Below are 25,640 nucleotides of genomic sequence, written 5' to 3'. Positions count from 1 at the left end.
CTACAGCACGAAAGCAACCATGTCGTTTAAAAAGCAACTATCGCGATAGTATTATTCAAATTTATGTGACAGCTCGTTCAGAGAACAATCAGGGTGGTCTTGTTTTTGGAGATAACAAAACGTGTTATCACCGAATGGGCCGTTTCATAAATTTGAACCATATAATTAGAATGGTAAGTTTGCTTTTTAAATGGGCTTGATCCCGTTATGTCGGGGCTATTAGCAGTAAGCAGTGTAACCACTGCATAAAGGAAACAATACCTTTTGTTTAACAGATTAGGGTCCGTGCCCGAAAAAATCACCTGAGATAATTCATACTATACCAATATGACTACACTACTCATACTATACCAGGACACATGTAGTGCATAATTGTTGTGGATCGTATTTTCTCGGAAACGTTCGTATTTTGTCAACCTCAGTGTAGCTTTTGTACCGAAACTGACTGAAATAGCAAGACACGATGTCTGTGAAGTTGGCATATCAAAGTCTAGCAGATCACGTTTTTATTGGAGTTCTATTAGCATGCACCATAGTTCTAGAGTTCCTGATACTTTTTAGCAATAGTTCTGGCGTTTTTACCGTGAAAACCAATACTATGGAATTTCACAAAATGATATGCTAAGTTCACACACAAGCATATCATTTTGTTACAAATGGGATAAAAAAAATATGCTCGCCTCGACACATGGTAACAAAGAGTTCCTGACACAAAAAAGGCATTTTTGAGAACATTTACTACAATTTTTAACTAGATTTTAAATTATATATGATATGCTAAGTTCACACGTGCTATGCTGATGTCATTTAACAACGCACAGACATATTTTTGGTTCCAAACGAAAGCTCTTGCTCTATTGTTTACAGAACTTAGGAGTTCTCGGTTCTAAATCGAGCGAGGAAGTCATAAAAATGTAACTTTCATAAACTTCAAATTAAAAAAAATACACGTGTAATATACAAATATATTCGTACGTTTCCGTGAAAAACGATGGAAAATATTATGCGCCACCGCCACATTTGTAGGTATATGTCGTGCCGCATTACTAGTGCACTCTAAATTCGAACGTCACCTTTTGAATCATTTTGTTCAGGCTTCCTTCGGATGCAACCAGGAATACGGAGATTAGGACGGATTTCCAGGAAGTAAATGATAAAAATGGTATATAAAAAACGAAATGGACACACAAAATTTTATTAAGTACTTTCAAAATTGGAAGCGCGACATATAGATGATGTCATCAGGCACTGAAACAAAATTAAACTAACGGATTATATGGCACAAAATGTATTTAAAATACATCCCGATTTCGAACCCTTTACAGCTGCGTTTCATGAGTACCTACCTAACTATCGCGGTTACCGAAGACATTATTAGTTTTATTATTTTCTTTTAATTTTGTTCGTAGTATTACATATATTACATATATGAATATATATAGCGGCAGGTTAGTGGTATTGACGCGTGACCCTCAGGGCTGGGTCATATCTAGCACAGCGGATCAGCATTGCCATACAACGTGGCAATGCTGCCAGCCTTCTGGGCACGCTGCCAATAGACGGCGATATGGTGCAGGTTGTCTATTTATAGATTATTTTTAAGTTTAGTTTTCAATTTTAGTTTGTAATTTTTATTTTAAAAAGCGGTGTTGGCCGAGTAGATATGACGTCTGACTTTCAATAGGGATGTTGACAATTTTTTAGAACTGTATTCATTTTAAAGATAGACACGTAATTATTACAAAAAAATATATTTAATTTTTTTATGAATTAATTTTAAATACAAAATAGAGCTTAATTAGTTTAGTGTTTAAAGTTCGAGCCCATAAACGCTCCAAGCTGTCACGTGATCTTGATGACGTCACGAACTCATAAATAAACAAACTGCTGCCAAAATGTCAGTCCTAGCGTACATCAAAAGCTGTAGTATTTAATTTATGTCTCTTTCTAAATATTGAAAAATCGATATATATCGGGTGGAACAGAACGAAGGACTTTTACGCAAACGGGGAATTGTTTAGGCTACGTACTTTATTTTTCACTTATTAATCACGTTAATATTTCTAACCGTTTTAGAGATACAGTTTGTTAAACATTAGTGCAAAAATCTGTATGTTACAACCCTAGCAAGTTTACAAAAAAAAAAAAAAAAAATATAAAAAAAAATATCTTTATTTCAGAATATAAAAATTCCATACAATATTGTTAGTACCATAATACATTACAGCTAGATGTTAGTAAGTACATTAAAATTAATCATTAACACAATATTTTGACAATGAGATCAAGATTTATAATAAAATTAAAATTAATTGGAATCATGGATATATGTATAATAAATAATAAGTAAAATAAATTAGTAGATCCTATTGTATGACATGACATGTCATTGTGTCAATTTAAAATGTAAATATCTTTGTAGGGTTGTCACTGATATAAAAATATTTAATTTTAGTGATTTTGTTTTACTTGTTAATTCAGCTTTACGATTATAATAACTCGATTGTAGATCACTTAGATTTCAGCTCAGTCTCTAGAAATGTTCCACCCTGTATATATAAATGTAATGCTATTCGTTAGTCTGGCTAAAACTCGAAAACGGCTGGACCGATTTGGTTAATTTTGGTATTGAATTATTTGTAGAAGTCCAGGGAAGGCTTAAACGGTGAGAAAATATTGAAAAATATTTTTATTTTATTATTTTATTTTTATTACATACATGGAAAACCAACAGCTATAAACATTTCTAAAAACTAAAATAGATTCACAGAGCCAATTACAGGTTCTCACTTATAAAAATTAAGTAGGTAAATAAAGAACAAATATAATCACAAATCAGTTACACACACAAGTCAAGCAACAGCACAAGCCAAGGTTCCTGTGTACAACAAGCTGCAAAACTGCATAGGCACATTAGAAATGGAAAACATTCATAAAGTGGCCATGCACTTCCACCGCCGACTGCACAAAACTTCACGAAAAAACCGAAATACAGAAAATACAAATATATATATATATAAATACAAGTGTACTCATGTAGTACTCGTATAACTTCAGTAAGCCAAGCCCGAACCCGCGCTAGAAGTATCACCCATAAAAAATGCAATTAATTTATTTCTTATTACCGATATGCTATCACTAAATACATCGAAGTCTAAATTCAGTAAAACTTTATTTAAACTCATGCCTGCCCTGCACAAGAAACTGTTTTTTCTATATTTAGTGGAAGCCTGGTTAATACTAATGGGACGAAAGTGCCTTAACCTTCTTAAGGGAACAGTGAAAGAAATTTTACTGAGTAAACTAGGACAATCGACATGGCCTTTAATAATATTTATTAAATACAAAATGTCAGCAATTTCACGGCGTTTAACAAGTGGGATTAAGTGATGTTTCTTACATAGCCTAAAATAATTGGCAGAACTATAATTTACATGCATTTTAAAGCAGAGAAATTTTATGAACTTAGTTTGTAATCGCTCAATCCTATCAACATATATTTGATATTGAGGATTCCAAATCTGAGATGCATATTCGAGCTTGCTCCTCACATAAGCACAATAAAGGATTTTAAGGGTCTTAGGACGAGTAAAACAAGCTGAACTACGCATTATAAACCCAAGAGACTTAGCTGCTTTAGACACTATACTATCAATATGGTCATTGAAAATAAGCTTGGAGTCATGAATAACACCTAAATCCCTCATGGTCTCTACTTGCTGTAGTATGTTACCTTTTAATAAGTATGAAGCAGGAATTATATGTCGTTTACGAGAAAAAGTTACAGTGAAACATTTGGAGGGGTTTAAATCTAGCTTATTTTCCATACAATAGCTATCTAGCCGGTTTAGATCAGACTGCAATGCATTTGCATCAGCTTGCGTATCAATTTTAGCAAAAATTTTCATATCATCAGCAAAACTTAGTAATTTAGAAAACTGGAAACAGGTGCTAATATCATTTACAAATATATTAAATAGAAGTGGACCTAATAAAGAGCCTTGGGGCACTCCGCTTGGTATAGATACCCAGCTTGACATATAATTATTGATCACTACAGACTGGCATCGATTTTTTATATATGATTTGAACCATCTTAAAAGATCACCCCTTATACCGATTAAGTAAAGCTTAGATATTAGAACATCATGATCAATTCGATCAAAAGCTTTACTATAATCAGTATAGATTACATCCACTTGATGGCCATTGTCCATTGCCTCTGAGACAAAGTCATTAAGTAAAGCAAGATTAGATACAGTTGACCTACGTTGAACAAAACCGTGTTGAGTGTTATCTATGGAACTATTAAGTATAGATGAAACCTGCATGTGGACTATTTTTTCTAATAATTTAGCCAAAATACACAATTTGGAAATGGGCCTATAATTCATCACATCCGTTTTAGGACCTTTCTTTAAAACAGGAGTAATAAAAGCCGATTTCCAGATCGCGGGAACGGTACATTCAGCAAACGAACGGCGGAACAACAACGAAACAGGTTTGGTTAAAGTTTTAGCACAGTTAATATAATATAAGGCTGGCACTTGATCGGGACCCGCTGACTTACTTGGATCGAGGCTCAGCAAGAGTTTAGTGACCAAATCATTATCAACCGAAATACTAGCTATATCACTAATAGAATCAGCACATTCATGAAAAATAACACTACTCGACGAGTTATGCGATCCAGGATCCAAAAAACTGGTTTTGAAGTAATCAGAAAACGCATTGCAAATGTCTACTCCTGAGCTCACAGCAATATCACCATAACGTACACTACTAGGAATGCCAAAAGATTTAGATCGAGATTTTATAAAAGACCAGAATTGTTTAGGATTTTTACTAATATTATTTTCAACCATTACAGTGTAATCTATGAAGCATTGCCTTTCCATGCGTTTAACTCTGTCCCTCTGACACTCAAAAGCAAGTAAATCGCACTTATTACCATATAGTTTGTGTCTGCGACGATATTTGTGTTTTTCTTTAATAGCCTTCTTGAGCGATGATGAGTACCATACTGGGTATGAACTTCCGGTAATTAACTTATGAGGGACATACTTATCTCTCAAGTTTTTAAATTTTAAATAAAAGAAATCAACACACTGATCGAGTGTGCGGCTAGAAAATTCAAAGTCCCAGTCTATATCTAAAATATCTAAATTAATTTGTTCATAATTAGCTTTATTATAAAAATATTTCATGACGGGTGCTTGTTTAAGAGAAGCAAAGGAAGCAAATGTTACAGATATATTTAACGCCTTATGATACGGATCTATAGGTACAAGTGGGGTTTGGCAATCACACACAGTCACTACATCATTACAAAGTACAAGATCCAATAATTTCCCAAACGCGTTAAAAACCCCATTATATTGACATAAATCAAAAGTATTTAACTCATCAACAAGATTATACTCGTCGGTAGTAGAATAATTAGATGGCAATAAACACTGATTACCAGGCGTCCATACAATGTTGCTCAGATTAAAATCGCCAATGATAAGGAATTTATCGTCGGGGTTACTAGTCATAACCTCACCTAAATTACTAAGGAAGTTAGAAAGTTGGTCAGAAAACGAATACCCTTGCCCTTGTTTACAAAGATACAAAACGCATAAATGCAATTTTACCGTATCACGCTCTGCATTTGATTTCAATAACAAAGTGAGCCATAAGTCCTCCGCCGAAGAATGGTATATTGGTTGCGGTATAACAGCCAACTCCTTCCGCGTGGCAATAATGACACCACCACCCCGACTTTGTCCCGTCAGCGACAGGTCCCGGTCACGCCGCCAAACAACATACCTATTATCAAAGAGCTCCGAGTCCGAAATGCCGTCCACAAGCCACGTTTCCGTTAGAAAAATAACATCATATGAAGCCAATAAATTATTGCGGTAAAAATCTATTGTTTTAGTACGAAGTCCTCTAACATTTTGATAGTAAATGGAAAGGGTTTTGTTAAAATATCTATCCATTACGTAACATCCAACATCCAATTAACACAGTAATAACAACTTACCAGACAACACTCAGAACACGATTCAATTGCATTCATTTTAATTTTGCTATCGTATTCATTAGAGGCACATAGCAATGAGAAGAATGTGAAGCAGTGTAATAATATAATTTGAACATTATTCATAATCCATTTAATCATAGAACTATTTCCACGAGTATAACAAGGCAAGCAATAATTATTGTAGGCATTTACAACGAGCAAAACAGGGATAAATATACTTTGCATAATATAATCTTTAAGTGCATTTCGGTAATAAGCGCAGGTAACAGGCCGGTATATAAAAATGTAATGCTGTTCGTTAGTTTTTAGGGTTCCGTACCCAAAGGGTAAAACGGGACCCTATTACTAAGACTTCGCTGTCCGTCCGTCCGTCCGTCTGTCCGTCCGTCCGTCCGTCTGTCACCAGGCTGTATCTCACGAACCGTGATAGCTAGACAGTTGAAATTTTCACAGATGATGTATTTCTGTTGCCGCTATAACAACAAATACTAAAAATAGAATAAAATAAAGATTTAAGTGGGGCTCCCATACAGCAAACGTGATTTTTGACCAAAGTTAAGCAACGTCGGGCGAGGTCAGTACTTGGATGGGTGACCGTTTTCTTTTTGCGTTTTTTTTTTCGTTTTTTTTTGCATTATGGTACGGAACCCTTCGTGCGCGAGTCCGACTTGCCCGGTTTTTTGTTTTGTTCACTAGGTTAATCATAATTGTATATATGTATATTGAATATTCAAACACGATGTAAATTGTTCTTGAATAAATAAACTGAAACTGAAACTAGTCTGGTTAAAACTCAAAAACGGCTGGACCGATTTGGTTAATTTTGGTATTGAATTATTTGTAGAAGTCCAGGGAAGGTTTAAACGGTGAGAAAATAATAAAAAATTCAGAGAAAGATAGTCAAAACAAACAATTATAGCGTATTTAGATTTTAAGATTGCAAACAATAATAACAAAATAGTGTCACTGTCACAAAAGATTGTTATTGTTGGTTGTCGAACTTTATGGGTGCGTTCAGAAACAGACTAAAACTGCCCTATCTGTCATATAGCCGTAACAGACTACCGCACCGAACCGCGCCCGGCGGTATGGTATTCACGAACGTAAGGCGGGCCTACCGAACGTGCGAATAGGAGTAAAATTTGCGAACTACCTTGATCGCGGTATGCCCTCTGACACACGATCTAAAGTGCGCCGGAACGCACTAAGTTCGCAGTCCAGTGCGGTCGTCTGTTAAAGCCAACAATATGTTCAATAGGTTAAACAGTTTTGAACGCATCCATAAACAAAATGACAATTGACAATCAACAAATTCAAACTCTGAGGCACAGAATAAATAATAGTACTATCATACCGAAAAGGATACTTTCTACAATCCGTTTGACAGCGATTCAGGGCCGAATCATGCTATCCCTTTCTAATGTATAGCACTATCCCTTTCGGCCATTTAGGGTTGTCAAAATTCAAGTCATTATCTTATCTGTGGTCATGCATGCAAAAGGACGTCAAGTGCTGCCAACCTTAATAACTTCTCGAAGCAATGCTGAGCCGAGTTTGCCCACAGTCTGACGTGCCAACAGGATTTAAAAAAAACCAGCCAAGTGCGAGTCGCACTCGCGCAAGAAGGGTTCCGTACCATTACGCAAAAAGTGGCAATAAATCACGTTTGTTGTATGGGACCCCGCTTAAATATTTATTTTATTCTATTTGTTGTTATAGCGGCAAAAGAAATACATCATCTATGAAAATTTAGTCTAGCTAATCTAGCTATCACGGTTCATGAGGTACAGCCTGGTGACAGACAGACAGACAGACAGACAGACGAACAGACAGACGGGGTCTTAGTAATAGGATCCCGTTTTCACCCTTCGGGTACGGAACCCTAAAATGCAGCGTTAAATTCACGTGCCCTGACTGACTGACTGACTGACTCATCAATGCAGAGCCGAAACTACAAATGCTAGAAAGTTGACATTTGCACACCAGGTTACATTTGTAATGTGTACAAGAAATAAGAACCGATTTTAAGGGGTTAAAACGGAGTTCAAAGTTTGTATGGGATTAAAATTTTATTTTAAGCTGGGAACCTGAAACTTCTTTAGAAGGTATTTTATTAAAATAGAAGAAAACTAATTTCAGCGTGATGCCAACGGCCGCTTTCTATCACCGCACCGCTCGCCGTCGGCAGGGTGTTCATCCTCACACCCTAGAACCTAAATGGTCGCGTACTGTGCGATTTGAGAGGAATTTCCTCCCGCGGACGCTCCGGCTGTGGAATGAGCTCCCTTCCGAGGTTTTCCCGAGGGTCTACAGTATGGGGTTCTTCAAAAAAGGAGTGTACAGGTTTTTAAAAGGTCGGCAACGCGCTTGTAACACCTCTGGAGTTGCAGGCGTCCATGGGCTACGGTGACTGCTTACCATCAGGCGGGCCGTAAGCTTGTTTGCCACCGATGTGGTATAAAAAAAATTAAATGTTGTGTACTTTCCGTGCATCACTCGTCCATGGCCAGTGATGAACGGAAATTACACAACAGTTATGTTATGTAATGATATGTGTTGTAATGTTAAGTTGTAAGTTTTATTTTTGTTCCTCTTTTTATCTGTTATTTCTGTATTTCCTTTTGCTACGAATAAACTATTTCTATTTCTAATTTAGCTTGCAAATTGAACCTGAAAAACATTGGTAGTATTAGCTTATTTTTGGTGCCATAGAGAATATTTACTTACTCAACACTCATAGCTCCTTTAACTGGCTAACGCAGTACCGTAGATTCTCGGGGGCGTAGATGCACAGCACCTTTTTGGACCTCTTTCCATTTCCATATCCTTTCCCCTTTGTCTTTGCTCCTGAACCAGCATCGCCGTTTAATGTTGTCTTGTCACCATCAACACCCTTTGAGAAATAAAGAGTTATTTATTAGTTATTAGCTCGAAAGAATGGGTGAAGATCGTACTGTAAAGAGGGCATAATTGGGTCGACCGATTGGGTCCTGAAGGTCATCGTAAGTATCGGTGGGCGGATAGAGTGGAGGCAGATCTCCGGGAGCTCGGCGTCAGTGAAAGCTGGCGTGAATCTGCGCAGGACCGGGTAGAATGGCGTTCTTTTGTGTTGGAGGCCAAGATTCATTTTGAGTCATTGGGCCAAACTAGTAAGTATGTATTAGCTGGGATAAAAATTTGGGCATTTGAAAATAAAGTTATTTGACTGTCGGTCAATAAAAATTAGGCAACAAAAAGTGCATATAAAAACAGAGTTCAAATAACTACATAATACTAACCTACGTATGAATACATGTACGCAATTATGAAAGAATAAAGAATATTTTAACTAAATTCAATATTACGGTAGGTAGGTACATCTTATGGCTGGTGTTTTTATTTTATTTCTAGGTTTAAATTTAGTTTTATTATTCTATTATAAGAATTAATGTCTATGATATACTTATTGCGGTTTCTATAAAATTCCTAACATGATAATAATACGACGAGTATATCTGTAAAGTTTTCACTTTTATTTTAACCAATAACTGCTTGAGAAAACACAATAGCTGATTATAAATGAATATTATATATTTTTTTATAATTAACGAGGTAAAAATAAATAAATAAAGACAAATACCTGATTACTGTCTGCGTCTAACTAAAATATGAAAATATTTATTTGTTTTACAAGGGGCCAAAGTTGTTGTTTAACCTCTCGTGCTAATATTAATAGGCATTGATAGGTACCTGATCCACCCCTTCGTCGTCACCGCTGACACCCTAATATTAAGTGATAAGAAATAGTTATACATTAGTACAGTATAAGCGTTATTATTTTTATAATGTTATGCATTTTCTTTTGCATGTATACTAGGAGTCAAATTAGATTTAAAAAAATCGTTTTGAGTAATTAATATTCAGCTAGCTGGAAATCATTTTAATACCTTCACTTGGTTCTAAATGCGTATAATCAGACTTTGCTCCATGTGTGGATAAATTTTGGGAGCCTTAGGAGATACATTTTACCTTGAAGTGACAAAACCACTCGATATGGAAGGAACCTACCATCAATTGCAATGTCACTACTAGGTTGTGGTGGATTAGAGTGAAAAAAAAATCAGATTATATTTAAAAAATAAAAGAAATTCAAAGTGGCGGCCATTTTTTACTATCTTTGACTACGAAATCATGTAAAGGTATCATGCGTATCCTCTGATGTCAATTTTTATCATGATTAGAGCAAATTTTCCGTCAGTCGTACCGTTTTAAAACGGCTTATTATTAACCGGGCAACTAAAATATTAAACAGGAACTTTCACTGGGCATATATAATAATAGAATTTGGCTGTGCATTAATATTTTAGCAGCAATAAATTTATATTAGCCTCAAATTTAAGCATCATATTATTAAAAAACTGGCAGCAAAATCAAGCCACCAAAAAAAATTATAGGGAACTTGAATTGATAAGTTGGCGTCTAAAATAATAAGTTGGCAACTAATATTGTAAAGCGATCATAAAATTTGGTTGTTTATATATTTTGTACATAAACAGAATACCTAAGATACCTATATACATAAGCTTTGAATACTCCATTTTTTAATAATTTAAATTTAAACGTTAGTACTTTAAATTGACAAATTTCCTAATCCACAAAATACCACAAATTTATTTACGTATAATACCCTACTATAGTTACTATAAGTACTTATAGTCGAAATTCCTAATCATGAAACACCTAATGGCCATTATACCATTAGGTCTTTACATTTTTAATTACTAATTTCAATAGTTACCACTGTGTTCTGCCAGAGACAAAAGATAGGTGCGACGACGAGCGAAGCGAGGAGGAGCGTGTTAGGTTGATCGTGTAGTGACCAAACAAAATATTTTAAAAGAACTTCATTTTTAAATTAATAGATAGCCGTTTTTTTTAATGTGCTTCATAAATAGTTTCCAATATAATAATTCAGTTGCCAAATAAATATTTGGTACCTGCCTAAACAGTAACGGCATTAAAATACAACTCATATTGATATATTTTAAGGCTCCATTTTAGTTGCCAAACTATTAATTTTAGTACCCATTTCTATTATTTTGAACTAGCCAAATTCGATTAATTAGTTGACTGGTTAAATACGTGCCTTTTAAAACTACAAGCAAAAAAACTGAAAAAGAGCAAAAATTTTTCCACAACTCCTGGAATGGAGCAAACTCGGATTACATTAATTTAGAACCAAATGAAGGTACGAGTATTAAGACGAGTCCAGCTTGTTGGGAATAAATTCCTGGAAAAAATCTAATTTGATTGGCCTATACCTATTTAACGGGGATTGCTTCGAGAAAAACAAATTCCATACCCATTTTTAAAAGCTTCTAATTGTTATGTAGTTAAAAACTTAAGAAATAAAATCGGCCAAGAGTATGTCGGGCCATGCTCAGAACAAGCCAAACGGGGGCAATTAGTAAGTATCATGTACATTAGAAGCAAGGGACTAAGGGAGTACCTTCAGTACCTTGGCAGCGCTTTGTACGTCTTTTTACTAAGAATAGAAGATTTTTTGAAATAACTCAAATACGGCTAGACCGATCATGGTCCCTAGTATTAATTGAAAGCTTTTGTTTCACGATTGTTTTCATATTTTTGGACCCATCATGGTTCAAAAGTTAGAGGGGACACATATTTTGTTACTTTCGGAGCGATTATTTCCGAAAATATTATAACTTTATCAACAGAAATATGGTTGTACTTTGGCCGTAATGTTACCATGGAGATCTGTCCACAACGTTACCATGGAGATCTGTCCACAACGTGACACTCTTTCGTGCATACTACCGGTGTTCATCCATTTATAAGACGTTATCACGTCAAAATAGTTTTTGTAGACCCTTATTCGACTCGTTCGCCATGCATGGTTAATGTATCCATGCCAAATTAGTACTAACAATCACGGAGCAAAGCCACGGACGGACAGACGGACTTGGCAGAACTATAAGGATTTGTAGGTAGTGTAGGGACTACTCTACCCTAAAAACAAATATAAGGGCATAGCTGTTGCTAATATTATGAATCACACTACGTAAAAATATTTTCTATAATGCTTATTACTAGTAATAACCAGAGTACAGAGGACAACAAATACGCTTGTATGTAAAAGCGGCAGCGTGACTTCGTCTTATAAACGCGTGCGCGCGCATGTGTGAATAGGTACTGTGAATGCATAGTAGTCCGTGGCGCTCACGACAAAAAAGTGCGATTTACGGCACTTGATGTTGATAGAATTTCCTTTTGCAGAGTTGCTCCTTTTGACTCACAGATTGATTTAGGAAGGGGAGCCAATCGAATTTTAGATGCAAAATTTTGACCTAAGGGTCCGGGTGCCCCCCGAAATATGTAAAAAAATAAGTTTTTCTCTGTGCTCAAGTTTGGTATAATTTTCGAGTAAATCATGGATGCTAAATTCATTTCTGATATTTAATTTATACGGTTTTATATAAATAATATAAAAATATGAAAACTAAAAGTTTGCCATTTTATTTAATTTTTTAGAATAAATGCCTAAATTTTTCTTATTTTTATATATACATAAAAAATAAAAAAATCATACAAAAGCTCTACTATTTCTCGTTATAAAAACTATACACATGGCTAATTCTAAAAATGTAGCGAGAAAAAAATGAAATGCAGACCTACTTTCGACCACTAGCTCACTGAATAGTATACAAAGATACTATGAGTTACAGCTATGAGAATTACTGCGTTTGATGAGATCCCTTAGAACATTTTAGGAACGGGAGCCCCTTTGATTTTTGGTGCGGTGTGAATGAAAGGGTGGGGATGATCTGTCCCATACAATCATAAATTTATGAAAGCATCTGTTTAGGTTTCTGCATTAAGTTTGGTGTCATTATCGAGGAAATTAAAAGAAAAAAAAAAGGAAAATGGACTAATAATTACATTATTTCGTATTTTAAAGATTTTACTACCTATATATTTGTAAACACTCTTTAACATTGCTTATCCTCGGTGCACAACGTAATCCGATTTAAGGGACGTAGCTATACGGAGGAAAATTATTTAAATATTAGTCAATATTTACAATATTAATTTGTATTTTGAAGATTTAATTATCTACATGATTACTTTCTTTTGATTTACTCGAAAATGTTACCAAACTTTAATGCAGAAACCTAAACAGGTGCTCGCATAAATTTATGATTGTATGGGACAAATCTACCCCACCCTTCATTCCAACCGTACCAAAAATCAAGGTGGCTCTCCTTCCTAAAATGATCTAAGGATTCTAAGGACTCACTATGTATAATAAAAAGGGATCTCATCATCATTAAACGCCGTGAATCACTTAGCTGTAGCTCACATCGTTGTATCTTGTTCAATATGAGGTCGAAAGTAAATCTACATTTCATTTTTTTTGTTCACATTAATGTATATTAAATATGCCATATGTATACTTTTTATAACGAAGAATAGTAGGGCTTTTTCATGAATTTTTTTTTGTGCATTTTACAAAAAGGAAAAATATAGGCTTTTATTCGAAAAAAAATTAAATAGCAAATTTTTTATTTTTCATTTTATTAAATTATTTATATGAAACCGTATAAATTAACTATCAGAAACAAATTAAGCATCCTTGAGTTACACGAAAATGATACCAAACTTGACCACATAGCAAAACTTTATTTTTTTACAAATTTTGGGGGCACCCTGCCTTAGGTCAAAATTTTGCATCAAAAATTGGATTGGCTCCCCTTCCCAAATCAATCTGTGAGTCAAAAGGAGCAACTCTGCAAAAGGAAATTCCATCATCATCATTTGCCGTATAATTAAGTGAACACCAGGGACTATAGCATGTGTATGTAAGGTTATAGAAAAAGTGTACTTAGCTACTATTTTTTTCAAAAGGAATATTGATTAAAAATAAAATAAAATCCATACAAATTTTATACGTCAGCTTAGTGACAGTCCTTAAAAATGTATGTGAATATGCGTCATACAACTCAGTCAATTTTCTCTAGACACTTTCTCTTATAAAAAATAGAAATAAAAATGTTTCGATTTCATAACTTATAAATCACATGTTCAAACAGTGTAAAAATAATGACTAAAATGAAAATCTGAGTTTGATACAAAATTATTTTTTTTTCTAAGTCTTAAAGTACCCTTTTGTAGTAGAGGTAAAATTAGATAACTTGGTTTTTATTGTCAACATAATAAGTGTAACAAAATAAGGGGGTGGCGTGTCTTCTGGCTACAGTTTGAGAAATTTATTCCCATACAAACGTGAACCACCTTTACATGTACCATCGATAATTATTTGTGGTGTTACCTCAGTTATTCTTTTTCTGATTTCCTGTAAAGGACAACCATTTATGCGGGTTAGGAGTAAAAAATATAATAAGTAAAATTACATAACTGGGTCAAACAGATCACTGTGTTATGTCTTTCCTGTAGACATACACAAGAGTTAAGGGCTATAAAGGTTAATTTTCTTATTTAACCCTTATCCACGTGAAAAGGTCCTCCTTTTATTTAGAGAACTATGATAAAATCATTGCTTACACGTCCACAAGCTGTTAACTATAGCCCACAGGAGAGAAAAATGTGCTGTTCGCGATAACACACTAGTAGAGGTAAAATTAGATAACTTGGTGTTTATTATCAACATAATAAGTGTAACAAAATAAGGGGGTGGCGTGTCTTCTGGCTACAGTTTGAGAAATTTATTCCCACACAAACGTGAACCACCTTTGCATGTACCATCGATAATTATTTGTGGTGTTACCTCATTTACTCTTTTTCTGATTTTCTGTAAAGGACAACCATTTATGCAGGTTAGGAGTAAACAACATTATATGTAGAAGGACTATCGTGCATTTGGAAAGACAATTTCAAACATCCACCATACCATACACCTACGACCTTGGTATGATTGAAATTTTCTTGCTTGCTTGTCATTCCTGTATTAAATTTATTTGAAGGAAAACTAAATCATTTCAAGAAAGTATAAGACACTCAATAGCAATAGAATAAAGTGATCTATCCTTTCGTATCTATATCGATTGCTCTTGATTATAATCAGAAACCAAATTTATTGTAAACTAGACTAAAATAATTCTTCACTTTTGGGCTTTCCAACTGAAATAATGGAAATTTGTTAGTGTTAGGCTAATTCAGTGTCCAACGGCTGGGCAAAGGCTTCCCTTCGTGTCCTCAACCCTGCTGTTTGTAGCTTCCCGCCAATCCGGATAAAATGCGTTCAAGTCGTCCCGCCATCTCCTTTTCGGCCTGCCCTCATACGGTAACCATTTTGACCCACTTTCGTAATTATTTTATATAATGAAAAATATATCTCAAATACACTACCGCCTTGATTGCCTCGCTTAATTTCTGAAATGTGTAAAATAAATTTGTTTTATCTTTAGGTTCATAGATTTATTTTAGAAAAAAATATAATAGGAAGCATAGGAAAAAAACACAAAATTAGACATTGAGTCCGCAATATGTGTATTGTATTTTTATTTTGTCAATTTTGTGCTGTACAGGTCTAAAATAAAGAACAACTAAAATAATGTGTTCCAAAAATATGAATGTTATACCTGTGATACAAGTTGCGTAACCTATTGATGACAAAAATAAACGAATTAGAATCTATTTTAAACATGTGTTTACGTTAAAGTTGGTACCTTTGAAATTTTGTGTAGATACATTCCTAGTATTCCTACTTAGAAATTTTATACGTTTGAATATTTTATCTTTAATTCTCAAAATTCGTTTCTGTTTTTGTTCTTCTTCTTCAGAAGTCGTCTACTCTTGTAGGTCGTGGCTGTTTTGATGACGCACATGGCTGGTCTTTATTTCCTGTTTTGTTGTTGGACTTCAAACTTTCCCTTGCGATGTCTCTCCATTGCTGACATTGATCGATAGCGTTGCGTCGTGTGAACTCGACTACGGATGACTTCGTCGCTATTTTTAAGGAGTTTTTAAGGGGACCATCGCGTAGGATAATAATATCGTCCTCTGGATCCTTTCCCTTCGATCTGACTCTGTACCTACTACCAGTCAGCTACAGCAGTTTTTTTAGAATACATTAATATGATTAAGAAGATTTTTCAGACTAAAGAAACAAATAAAAATAGAATAGAGTAGATTGAATAAATTTTTAATCAGTAGTTACAAACCAGCTGTAAACAAATATATTCGTTAGCACTACGTTTTGATAAAAGCGTGAAATATATATAAGGTTGTTTAACCTTAACACATCGGCTATGAAACGCACGCTCCGAGCGTTTAAGGTGCAGTAGGTTCAGCAAGCAGCTTTTGAATAATCGGAGCGCTTTTTTAGATCATAATACGATTGCCAAAATTTTTTAGCAATCTTAAGGATTTTCTCGGATACCTTCATCGAATCGAAATATTTAGGTACTATTATACCTATTTTGTGTTATCTATGAGACCTCTATGGCCATAGAAGAAATAGTTAATTGTCTTGTCACTCAGGTCAATGTCATTCAATAAAATAACGTAAACATTTACATATGTTATTATTAATATAAATAATGAATAGGTACATAAAAGGTACCTTCGCTCCCAAAAAAAACAAACATAGGTAACAAACGCACCTTATATTAAAAATTTGTAGCAAAAGCAAAAATTTAAAATTTCTTCTAAAAATCATCTAAAAATGCCCAATTTTATTTTTGATCGAACTCATCGATTACTTTTGTTTTATTAACATAAAATTAAAATTCAAAAACATGCTACATATATGTTGTCCTGGGCATGTACGTGCCCAGGACAGCGGATAGTAGGTATGTGCCATCTCGCTCACGCTTACGGTCAGAAAGGGTGAGAGAAGAACCTGAACAAACGGGGCCGGGGCCATTGGTTGAAACAACATTTGTAATCTATGGTGGTTGACTTGACAGCACCGAGTCGAATGTGCTGTTTTACTATGTATCATTTTCTCAATCACACTATAGATTATTTTATAATGAAGACAAAGTTTTCATGAATAATATATATTATATTGTGTACATATATAGATGGTCAAGCAAATCTTGTCAGTAGAAAAAGGCGCGAAATTCGAATTTTCTATGAGACGATATCCTTTCGCGCCTATATTTTACAAATTTGCCGCCTTTTTCTACTAACAAGATCTGCTTGACCAACTTTAGCACCTCATTATCTTAGTAGGTACCTATATTAAAAGAAGAAAGAGGAGGAATATCTCTCAATTGAACTAACTTTTAATAGAAATTCATATTTGAACTGTTCCTGGATGATATTAGAGCGCACTACTAGTTATATCCACTAGTAATTAATTACCTTTTAGTATATTATTTTCAAAAGAATAATAATATAAGCGTACCATTTTTGCTGGCATAGGAGCATTTTCTTTATCCTGAAAAAAGAAGTATAAAGCAATATATAAAATAGTCAAACATCAAGGTTTTTGTTGCTAGAAATTGTAATGCAAAGATTTAAAATGAAGCGAATTAGAGTACCGAGTAGAAGTTTTACATACAAATAAGTATACAATACGTGTTTGTGTCACTCTAAAATTCTAAAAACGTGAATTGTATTTATTCCGCCAAAATGTATGTATTTATGTCTTACTTATTAGCTATTTTCACTAGATTTTGAAGTTGTTCAATTTTAGAAATTGTGCACACAGGTGACACAGCTCGCTCTCTCTGTGGCTCTAATTTCCAGGTCTCAAAAACCTGTGCAACCAGCTGCAAAAAATCATGGCCACTTTATGAATGAATTCATTCATAATGTGATCATTATATTTTGCAACTCGCTGTACTTATATATACATTATAACTTACCAATATTTTCATCAACTTCGCTTGGAAATCGCCCGTCGCCTTCAGTGCCTCATTTGTAATTCCCTGAAATGTTTGACGTAAAATACGCTTTTTTGCAATGTTTCTAATTGTAAGAATTAGATAGTTACAAATAAAAAGGCAGGTGATTCTAGGTCCCTCAAACACCAGACATTTGGTTTTAGGATGGAAAATAAATCTTTTACTGTTTTTTTACATTAAATTTAAATACTTAGGAATTCTCTATGGTCCCCAAGTTACAGGCTCGGCCTAGTTTGGGGACTACTGTCAATTTGTATTGATGTAATGTTTTTTGCCTCATTAAACCTTTTTCATTTTCTATTCATTTAAAGGTGATAATTCGGATAACGACTGCAGTAGCTTGTTACGCGCGCGATTAACTAACTAACGCGGGAAACTTGCAGTTAGTTTACTATTATGTAATGTAGGACAAGAGTACCGATCTAGCTACTATTAGTTGGCATGTTGTATTCGTGTCCATAAAACTTATGTTGCACTGTATTGCATTTTTTTCTGAGACTTTTCTTCTCTACTACAAACAATAACTCTTCTAATGTAGTATTATTTTTATACATACCTCGAGGAGCAGATTATTTAACTACAGAAAAAAGGTTAAATTATAAATATATTCATATTACAATAAATTACAAAAAATCATAATATGTAGGTACAGGTACCTACTTGCGACATTTAGGTCCATATTTTTGAAATATAAAAAGTGATAGTGTCCTTCTAAGTGAATTCTGCACCTAATAGAAAGTGCCATTATAAAGTACCTATAGGACATTAATACACTTAATTACCTGTAAACGTGTGCATTATTAATTAGTACATTAAAATGTATAATAAGAAAGTCTTTGCTGGTTTTATGAACAACTAAGAGGTTTCGTACAAAAACAAAAAATGTTCGATCGTAACTGGTTACGTATGAGAAGAAAATAGTTTTTGATCGCAACTGGTTTCGTACAAGACCGAAAAAGTCTTCGATCGCAACTGGTTACGAAGCTCCGGTTGCGTACGCGGCCGAAGGGGAAAATTTAGTCTACTTTAAAATCTCTTTGAGAAGGTACTATCAAAAACTAGCCTTTTAATCTAATTTAGCCTTAATTTAACCTTATAATCGCCCAAATCGTATTTTGACAAAGTTGCGTTCGGCGCTCGAGGTCTCAAACTTGGATTATTCATTGGCTCAACATCATAAAGAAGTCTGCAAAAAATCAGAACTACCGGATTTGAAGCAAATGCCAAACGTATAAAATTACTGTATTATTAGATATAAGCGTTCGTTTAACTTTGAAAATAAATAATATTTTGTAATTTTATTAAAAACTAAAATGTTTTTTTTTCTAGTGTAATTTGCACCATAAGAGTGGGATCAAGCCAGGATCAAGCTTACTTTGCATAAGTAGGTAGGTAGGTATACATAATTATTACACGGTGACAGTGTGGAAGTGTAAGTAATAAATTGATATTCCTGACAAGGGGGCTATCCATAAATTACGTCATCGATTTTTGACGATTTTTGTCATGTAATCATCCAAAAATCATGCTTCAAATGACCCCATTTCCTCCTATTTCATGCTACCGTCATCCGATGTCCAGAGCCCCCCCCCCCCCTAATTTGAAATGACGTAATTTATCATGTTGTTAATAAATAAAAGTGAAATATGTACCAGCTGGAATAAAATAAGTATATTTAGACGTTTTACTTTCGAAAAATTATTTTGCAAAGTTTAACTATATCAAAAGTAGAAAATTAAGTAATAAATAAGAGTCAGGCTACACTCTAACTCTGCAACATATTTGATAGCACCGGGTGTACAAGTGTTAGGTATTTTAAACGACATAATTTTATAGTAGTTTGACGTCTATGATAACACTTCCACAATCTGTGCTATCAAATAGAGATGTGCTATCAAACAGAGTTTGCGTAGCCTGATGCTGATTATCATACTTTTAATATAATGCTAATAAGCAAAAATGTAAGTTCGAAAAGCAAGCTAGCTTAAAGTGGAAAACCCGTGGAGAGTTAAAATGGAGAAAAAAAACTTAATTTAATACATTTCGACACTTCGGTCCGATCGCTCTTAATCAACTGAGCTACAGAAGCTTATATTAGACGCATAGCGACATCTACTGTAAGAATTTTCTATATCAACGAGATTGGATTTCCCAAGTTATATTGAGATTTCACCAATAATAAGATGCTTACTAATACTAAAGTAAATTTTATCAAGCAGATACGCCTGCTAGCGATAATACGAATAACAGTTGCTACACAACTAGTAAATTGATAACTCTAAATAAATACCTTTTTTTCCCCTTTGTTTAACTTGGCCGTCTGGAGATTAAGCAATAAGATTAGTTATATATATATATATATATATATATATATCTATATTTTTTATGTACTGTCTCCTCCATATATTGATATATTGTTTACGTCGCATAAGATTAGTTATTTTACAAGATTTTATGTTATAGTTTTATTCTGGTGTCTGTCTGTAATCAAATCGTACATGTCTGACTTACGCATAGGTACCCATGTAACTTAAATTATAAATACCTAATGGAAACCGACAGAATATAGTTAATGACTGACAACGAGTTAGAGACCGATTCAGATTTCACCATTTATGGTTTTGATCTTATTTTAACCTTTTGCGGGCTATACTCTCGTCGAGAGACCCCGAGACAGGCCGAGAACGAGTGTGTACATGCTGCTCTCTTCTCGTCTCGCTCTTCCTTATCTCTTCTCGCGCTTCTCCGATTGGCACAGTTTTTGCGCTATCCCTCGTTGCACCGCTGCCAGCTGCTTCTGGACGCTTATTATTCTTGCGGCCGGGGCCCATACGCTTGCGGCGTATTGGTTCCAAGGTCGCTACGAATATGATCCTAATTAACCTCGGAGTGAAGTCCCTAGCTTGCCTTTGCCGCTCTGGAGAGCTTGCTTGTTGATACCCACTGCCTTTTTGCAGACGTTGAAAGTGAGCTTGTCGTCGATGGTAACACCTAACATTTTTATTTCCTTGACACCTTACTCAGGCTTGGGGTGTCGTACTTCAATTTCCGCGTAATGGTCATTGCATTGGTCTTGTGCGGCGCGAATTTCAATTTGTTTCTCACGCCTCATTCCTGCCTGAGCATGTTCGAGAGCTGAGTTGGCCTTGACCTCGATTTCCATTGCGGTGTCTCCATCAACCATAAGTGCTACATCGTCAACGACTGCCTGTCAGTAGTCGTCCCTGCTTTGGAGACTTTTGAGGGGACAGAGGGGTTGGGAGTTGAGGATCGAGGGGTTTGGGTTAGGAGTTAAGTGAAGTGTTCTGGGAGTATGGGGTCGGGGAAGGGTTGGTGCAGGGTCGATGGGTTCAGTGATCAGGGTTTTATGTGTTGTGAGGTTAAGTAATCGGAGGGTTGAGGGATTGGGTCAGTGGCGGGGTGGAGAATGTATTTAGTGTAGAGACAGGAATAATTTCCCAGACGGACTCGAGGAAAATCCTGACTATTTATTAAAGTATACGAATTTAGTGTTAAACATGATTATTTTTTTTATTCATGTGTCACGCTCTTAATAATGTCTTAAAACAAAAATGGAATAATAAAAACTTTTTACGAAAAAAAGAAAACCAACTTCAAAACAGACGAAATAAAATATTATCCTTTCTTAAGTACATAGTTATATGGCTATATATGCGTTACCGACTGATATTTTTGTAGTCGGTGCCAAGCCAAGTAGTAACAATACCAGTCCAGTCAAAAATATTGAGCTTCATGTCCCAATAAATTTGTAGGTATTTGTGTAAAGTTGTATTGGGGTTTCTGTGCATAACTCCCAATACAACTGTACTAATGATATTATAAACGTGAAAGTAATTATGTCTGCCTCTTTATCATATTTTCATGGCTAAACAACTGAAGCGTTTTAGGTGAAATTTGGCATGAAGGTGAATTATTTGAATTATTTTATATAAGGGACAGAAACGGGATATAAGTCCCGTCCCAATCCCACACTTGTGTGCTATTATAGACTATTCGATAATTAGTTAGAAATGTTCTTTAAGAAATACGACGGCAAATAAACGCTTTGGATTTACACTAATGTGCCTACGTACATACTACGACATACTGCATGGCCGCCATCTTGGATTTCAACATGGTCATCATGTTCGAAATCTCCACTCCCTAAAACCTATAAAATGATATCTATGACGTCTTTAGCTAATACGAAGTGTGTGGCCGCCATCTTGGATTCCAAAATGGTCATCATTTTCGAAATCCGCACTCCCTAAAACCTGTAAAACAACACCCATGACGACTTTTATGACATACTTCACGGCCGCCATCGTGGATTCCAAACTGGTAACCATTTTCGAAATCTGCACTCTCTAAAACCTATAAAACGACACCCATGACGACTTTTATGACATACTGCACGGCCGCCATCTTGTATTCCAGCGCGCCCGGCTTCTATAACTATTCACGTTGTAAAATATTGTAGGCTATTAAAAAACACCCTGTATAGCGGCCAAACAAATTTCTTTGGCAAAAACATTCTTGTGTCGCCGTAGTCGGGTAACACGCGAATAGAATCCAGAGCGCTTGTAGATTCGTAATTCGAATTACCTACCCGATAAATTAATGTGTTATCGGGTGCAAGCAAGCAAAGCCGGGTGCAAAACCTAACAATATGTATATATTTGAAATGTACTAATTAAGCCCTTTCAAATGATATACAACATATCATCATTACATATTTTTATTTTTTTGGTTCGTGACTTTATGACTTCTAGAGGGCGCCGTGTTCAAATTGTTGTGACGTCAATAGCCTTTAACCAGCGGACGATTAAGACGATTCGAATGATACATCGTTTGTCAAATTATATTGAGTACTTTAGAAGTTAACAAATGAACATACATACATACATACCCACGTACATACGGGTCAAAATCATAACCATCCTTTTGCGTTGCCGTAGTCGGCTAATAAATGTATGACTCGACCGTTTAGAAAAATATAGAAAATTAAAATGACTAAGCAAAACTCATTTTTTAGGGCTAGTTAAATAAAAGCTTGTAAAAATGGATCGCTTAGCCCGCGCGCGCGTGATATATCAACAATACGAAATTTTTAATTTATTATATGAAGTAATAGGTATATATCAAATATGAATATATTTTATTCGATATATATTTTTTATTTATTCAATAAAAAAATTAAAATAAAAAACAATACGAAATTTAAGTGTAAAAAAATACAAAAAGTTATACCAGCATATAATTACTGGGGATCGAATGCTGACCTTCCGTGTGCAAACAAAAAAGCAAACGTTTGCAAAATGCGCCATGATAGTTCTTAGCTTAGCTGACGAAACTCGGCTACTTATTCTCGACTACAAACTATATATCCAAATACCGCCTAAACCAGCGATATTTTTTTTCTGCATGTTTTGCTATTTACTCTGTAAACATGTGTGGAGATGCAGTGCCCGATTATGATCTTCGTAACAGACGAAATGAAAGTCTTTGATGTGAACACCTAATGTTATATTTCGGAGCACAACACTCATACGTTCAAATAATGCACAACAGTATTTTCAATATTAAATTCAACGGCTAAGCAAAATAGATCGACATTTCTTATTGACGTCCCGAGACGATGACATAGAGCGAGGTACAGTACAGGCATGCGCGAGTGCGCGCGCATCTTTACTCGCCACATGGCTCCCCTCCAGAGACCGTCACTACGGGCGAGAATAATCAGGAAATCTCACCATACGACCTGAACGTGTAGTGATGATTTTTCTTCTTTCGGGGTTAATACTCTCTTGGGGAGTATGTTCTCTAGCACAGGTGCTGTCTTCCACTGTATAAGCCGGCTTGAGACGATCAATCGACACCGTGACGGGTTTCCCCTTAATGGACAGTTTAAATACCTTTTCAGTTCTTTCCAGCACCAAGTGTGGGCCGGTGTATGCTGGTTGCAGAGCACCGCGCAGAGCGTCTTCTCTTAGGAACACGTGACTGGCAGTGGCTAGGTCCTTAAAAACAAAGATTGATGGGTGACTGTGTCTCGATGCTGGCTTTGGCTGAAGCTTCTCAGTAAGCGACCGAAGACGAGCTATATAGTCCGTTACGTCAGTCGTACAGGTTGAGCTTGAATGAAAGAATTCGCCAGGTAGTCTCAGACTCTCTCCATAAACGATCTCAGCTGAAGAAGTCTGCAGGTCTTCTTTAAAAGCACTCCTGATCCCTAGCAGGACTAAAGGAAGTGACTCAGTCCAGTTCTCCGATGAGTGGCAGGTGATAGCGGCTTTAAGTTGCCTGTGGAAGCGTTCCACAAGACCGTTACAGGCTGGGTGATATGCTGTCGTCTTTTTGTGATGGAATCCTGATATTTTAGCAAGGTGTTGAAATAAGTTTGATTCGAATTGTCGTCCGCGATCTGTGACGATTGATAAAGGGTATCCAAATCTTGCTATCCATCCAGACAATAGAGCTTTCGCGACCGTTTCAGCCGTTGCGTCGACGATTGGTATCGCTTCAGGCCATCTTGAGAATCGGTCCACGGCAGTTAGGCAATAGCGGAACTCATTGGATGGAGGAAGAGGTCCTATAAGATCTATATGGACGTGCGCGAATCTTGCGCGTGGCAGTTCGAAAGTGCTTAGAGGTGCTGTCACGTGCCTCGTTATCTTCACGCGTTGGCAAGGAATACAGGCGCGTGCCCAATCACGACAATCTTTTCGAATCCCTGGCCACACGTAGCGTGTTGCGACTAGTTGCGCTGATGCGTTTGCCCCGGGATGACTCAACATATGCAGGCTGTCGAAAACTTGTTTTCGCATCGCTTGCGTAACGAAGGGTCTAGGCTTCGATGTACTGATGTCACAGTACACTTCAGTATTGGAGCCAGGAAGCATCACATCGGGGTCACCAGTGTGGAGATGCAGTGCCCGATTATGATCTTCGTAACAGACGAAATGAAAGTCTTTGATGTGAACACCTAATGTTATATTTCGGAGCACAACACTCATACGTTCAAATAATGCACAACAGTATTTTCAATATTAAATTCAACGGCTAAGCAAAATAGATCGACATTTCTTATTGACGTCCCGAGACGATGACATAGAGCGAGGTACAGTACAGGCATGCGCGAGTGCGCGCGCATCTTTACTCGCCACACATGTCTCAAAAATAAAAAAACTCTTATGATATCGATACGACTATTTGTTTAGTATAGGGGCCAGGTATCACGCCTTCACCATTTAAAAAAAATCCAAAAACCGGATTGGTAAAAAAAAAACTTTAATCAAAGAATCTGGTCACAAAATTTCATGAGAATCGGTTAAGAATTGCGACCTGTAGAGGAGAGCATCCGGACATACAAAAGCAAATTGCTCGAGTCAAAACGTAGACCTTCGCTACGCTTCGGTCAATAATGGTTTGGAGAACGTTATCTTAATTCTCTTCTTCTAAAATATCGGTTACTGAAATAGTTTTGTTCTTTCCTGTAACGTTATGTCAAAGAACGAAATTATTTTGTTCTTTTACAAAAACGTTTTCACATCACCTATTCGGAAAAGGGCTTTTTCTTCCTCGCTAGGAGGGATCAAAGTGGCACTTTTCCTCCCTGCTAGGGGGGATCAAAGTGGCACTATTCTGTTCGCGACACTGTTTTTGTTATTTTTTGCATTCTTTTTTTAGCTTGAACAATATTTTGAAACATAATACAAATTATTATGTTTCAAAATATT

The 25,640-nt window shown here is 35.7% G+C and overlaps 1 protein-coding gene across 1 annotated transcript in view; it reads right to left on the bottom strand.

The window, feature by feature from the left end:
* Positions 1–1,179: 1,179 nt before the first annotated feature.
* LOC134801738 (uncharacterized) overlaps positions 1,180–25,640 on the bottom strand; it is a 43,283-nt gene continuing 18,822 nt past the window's right edge. The window contains exons 10-20 of the mRNA XM_063774334.1: positions 20,192–20,221; positions 17,863–17,949; positions 17,400–17,432; positions 15,628–15,648; positions 15,395–15,418; positions 14,814–14,837; positions 14,358–14,381; positions 9,758–9,790; positions 9,648–9,668; positions 8,756–8,921; positions 1,180–1,248 (exon numbers count right to left, since the gene is read on the bottom strand). Of these exons, the coding sequence (XP_063630404.1) occupies positions 8,763–8,921; positions 9,648–9,668; positions 9,758–9,790; positions 14,358–14,381; positions 14,814–14,837; positions 15,395–15,418; positions 15,628–15,648; positions 17,400–17,432; positions 17,863–17,949; positions 20,192–20,221 (456 nt within the window). The 3' untranslated portion in view covers positions 1,180–1,248; positions 8,756–8,762. The remainder of the gene's footprint in view (positions 1,249–8,755; positions 8,922–9,647; positions 9,669–9,757; positions 9,791–14,357; positions 14,382–14,813; positions 14,838–15,394; positions 15,419–15,627; positions 15,649–17,399; positions 17,433–17,862; positions 17,950–20,191; positions 20,222–25,640) is intronic.

The sequence above is a fragment of the Cydia splendana genome, chromosome 23 (genome assembly GCF_910591565.1).
Source record: "Cydia splendana chromosome 23, ilCydSple1.2, whole genome shotgun sequence".
In the NCBI taxonomy this organism is placed as follows: Eukaryota; Metazoa; Arthropoda; class Insecta; order Lepidoptera; family Tortricidae; genus Cydia; species Cydia splendana.
Note: the sequence above shows the minus strand (reverse complement) of the source record. Positions and strands in the feature narration are given on the sequence as shown.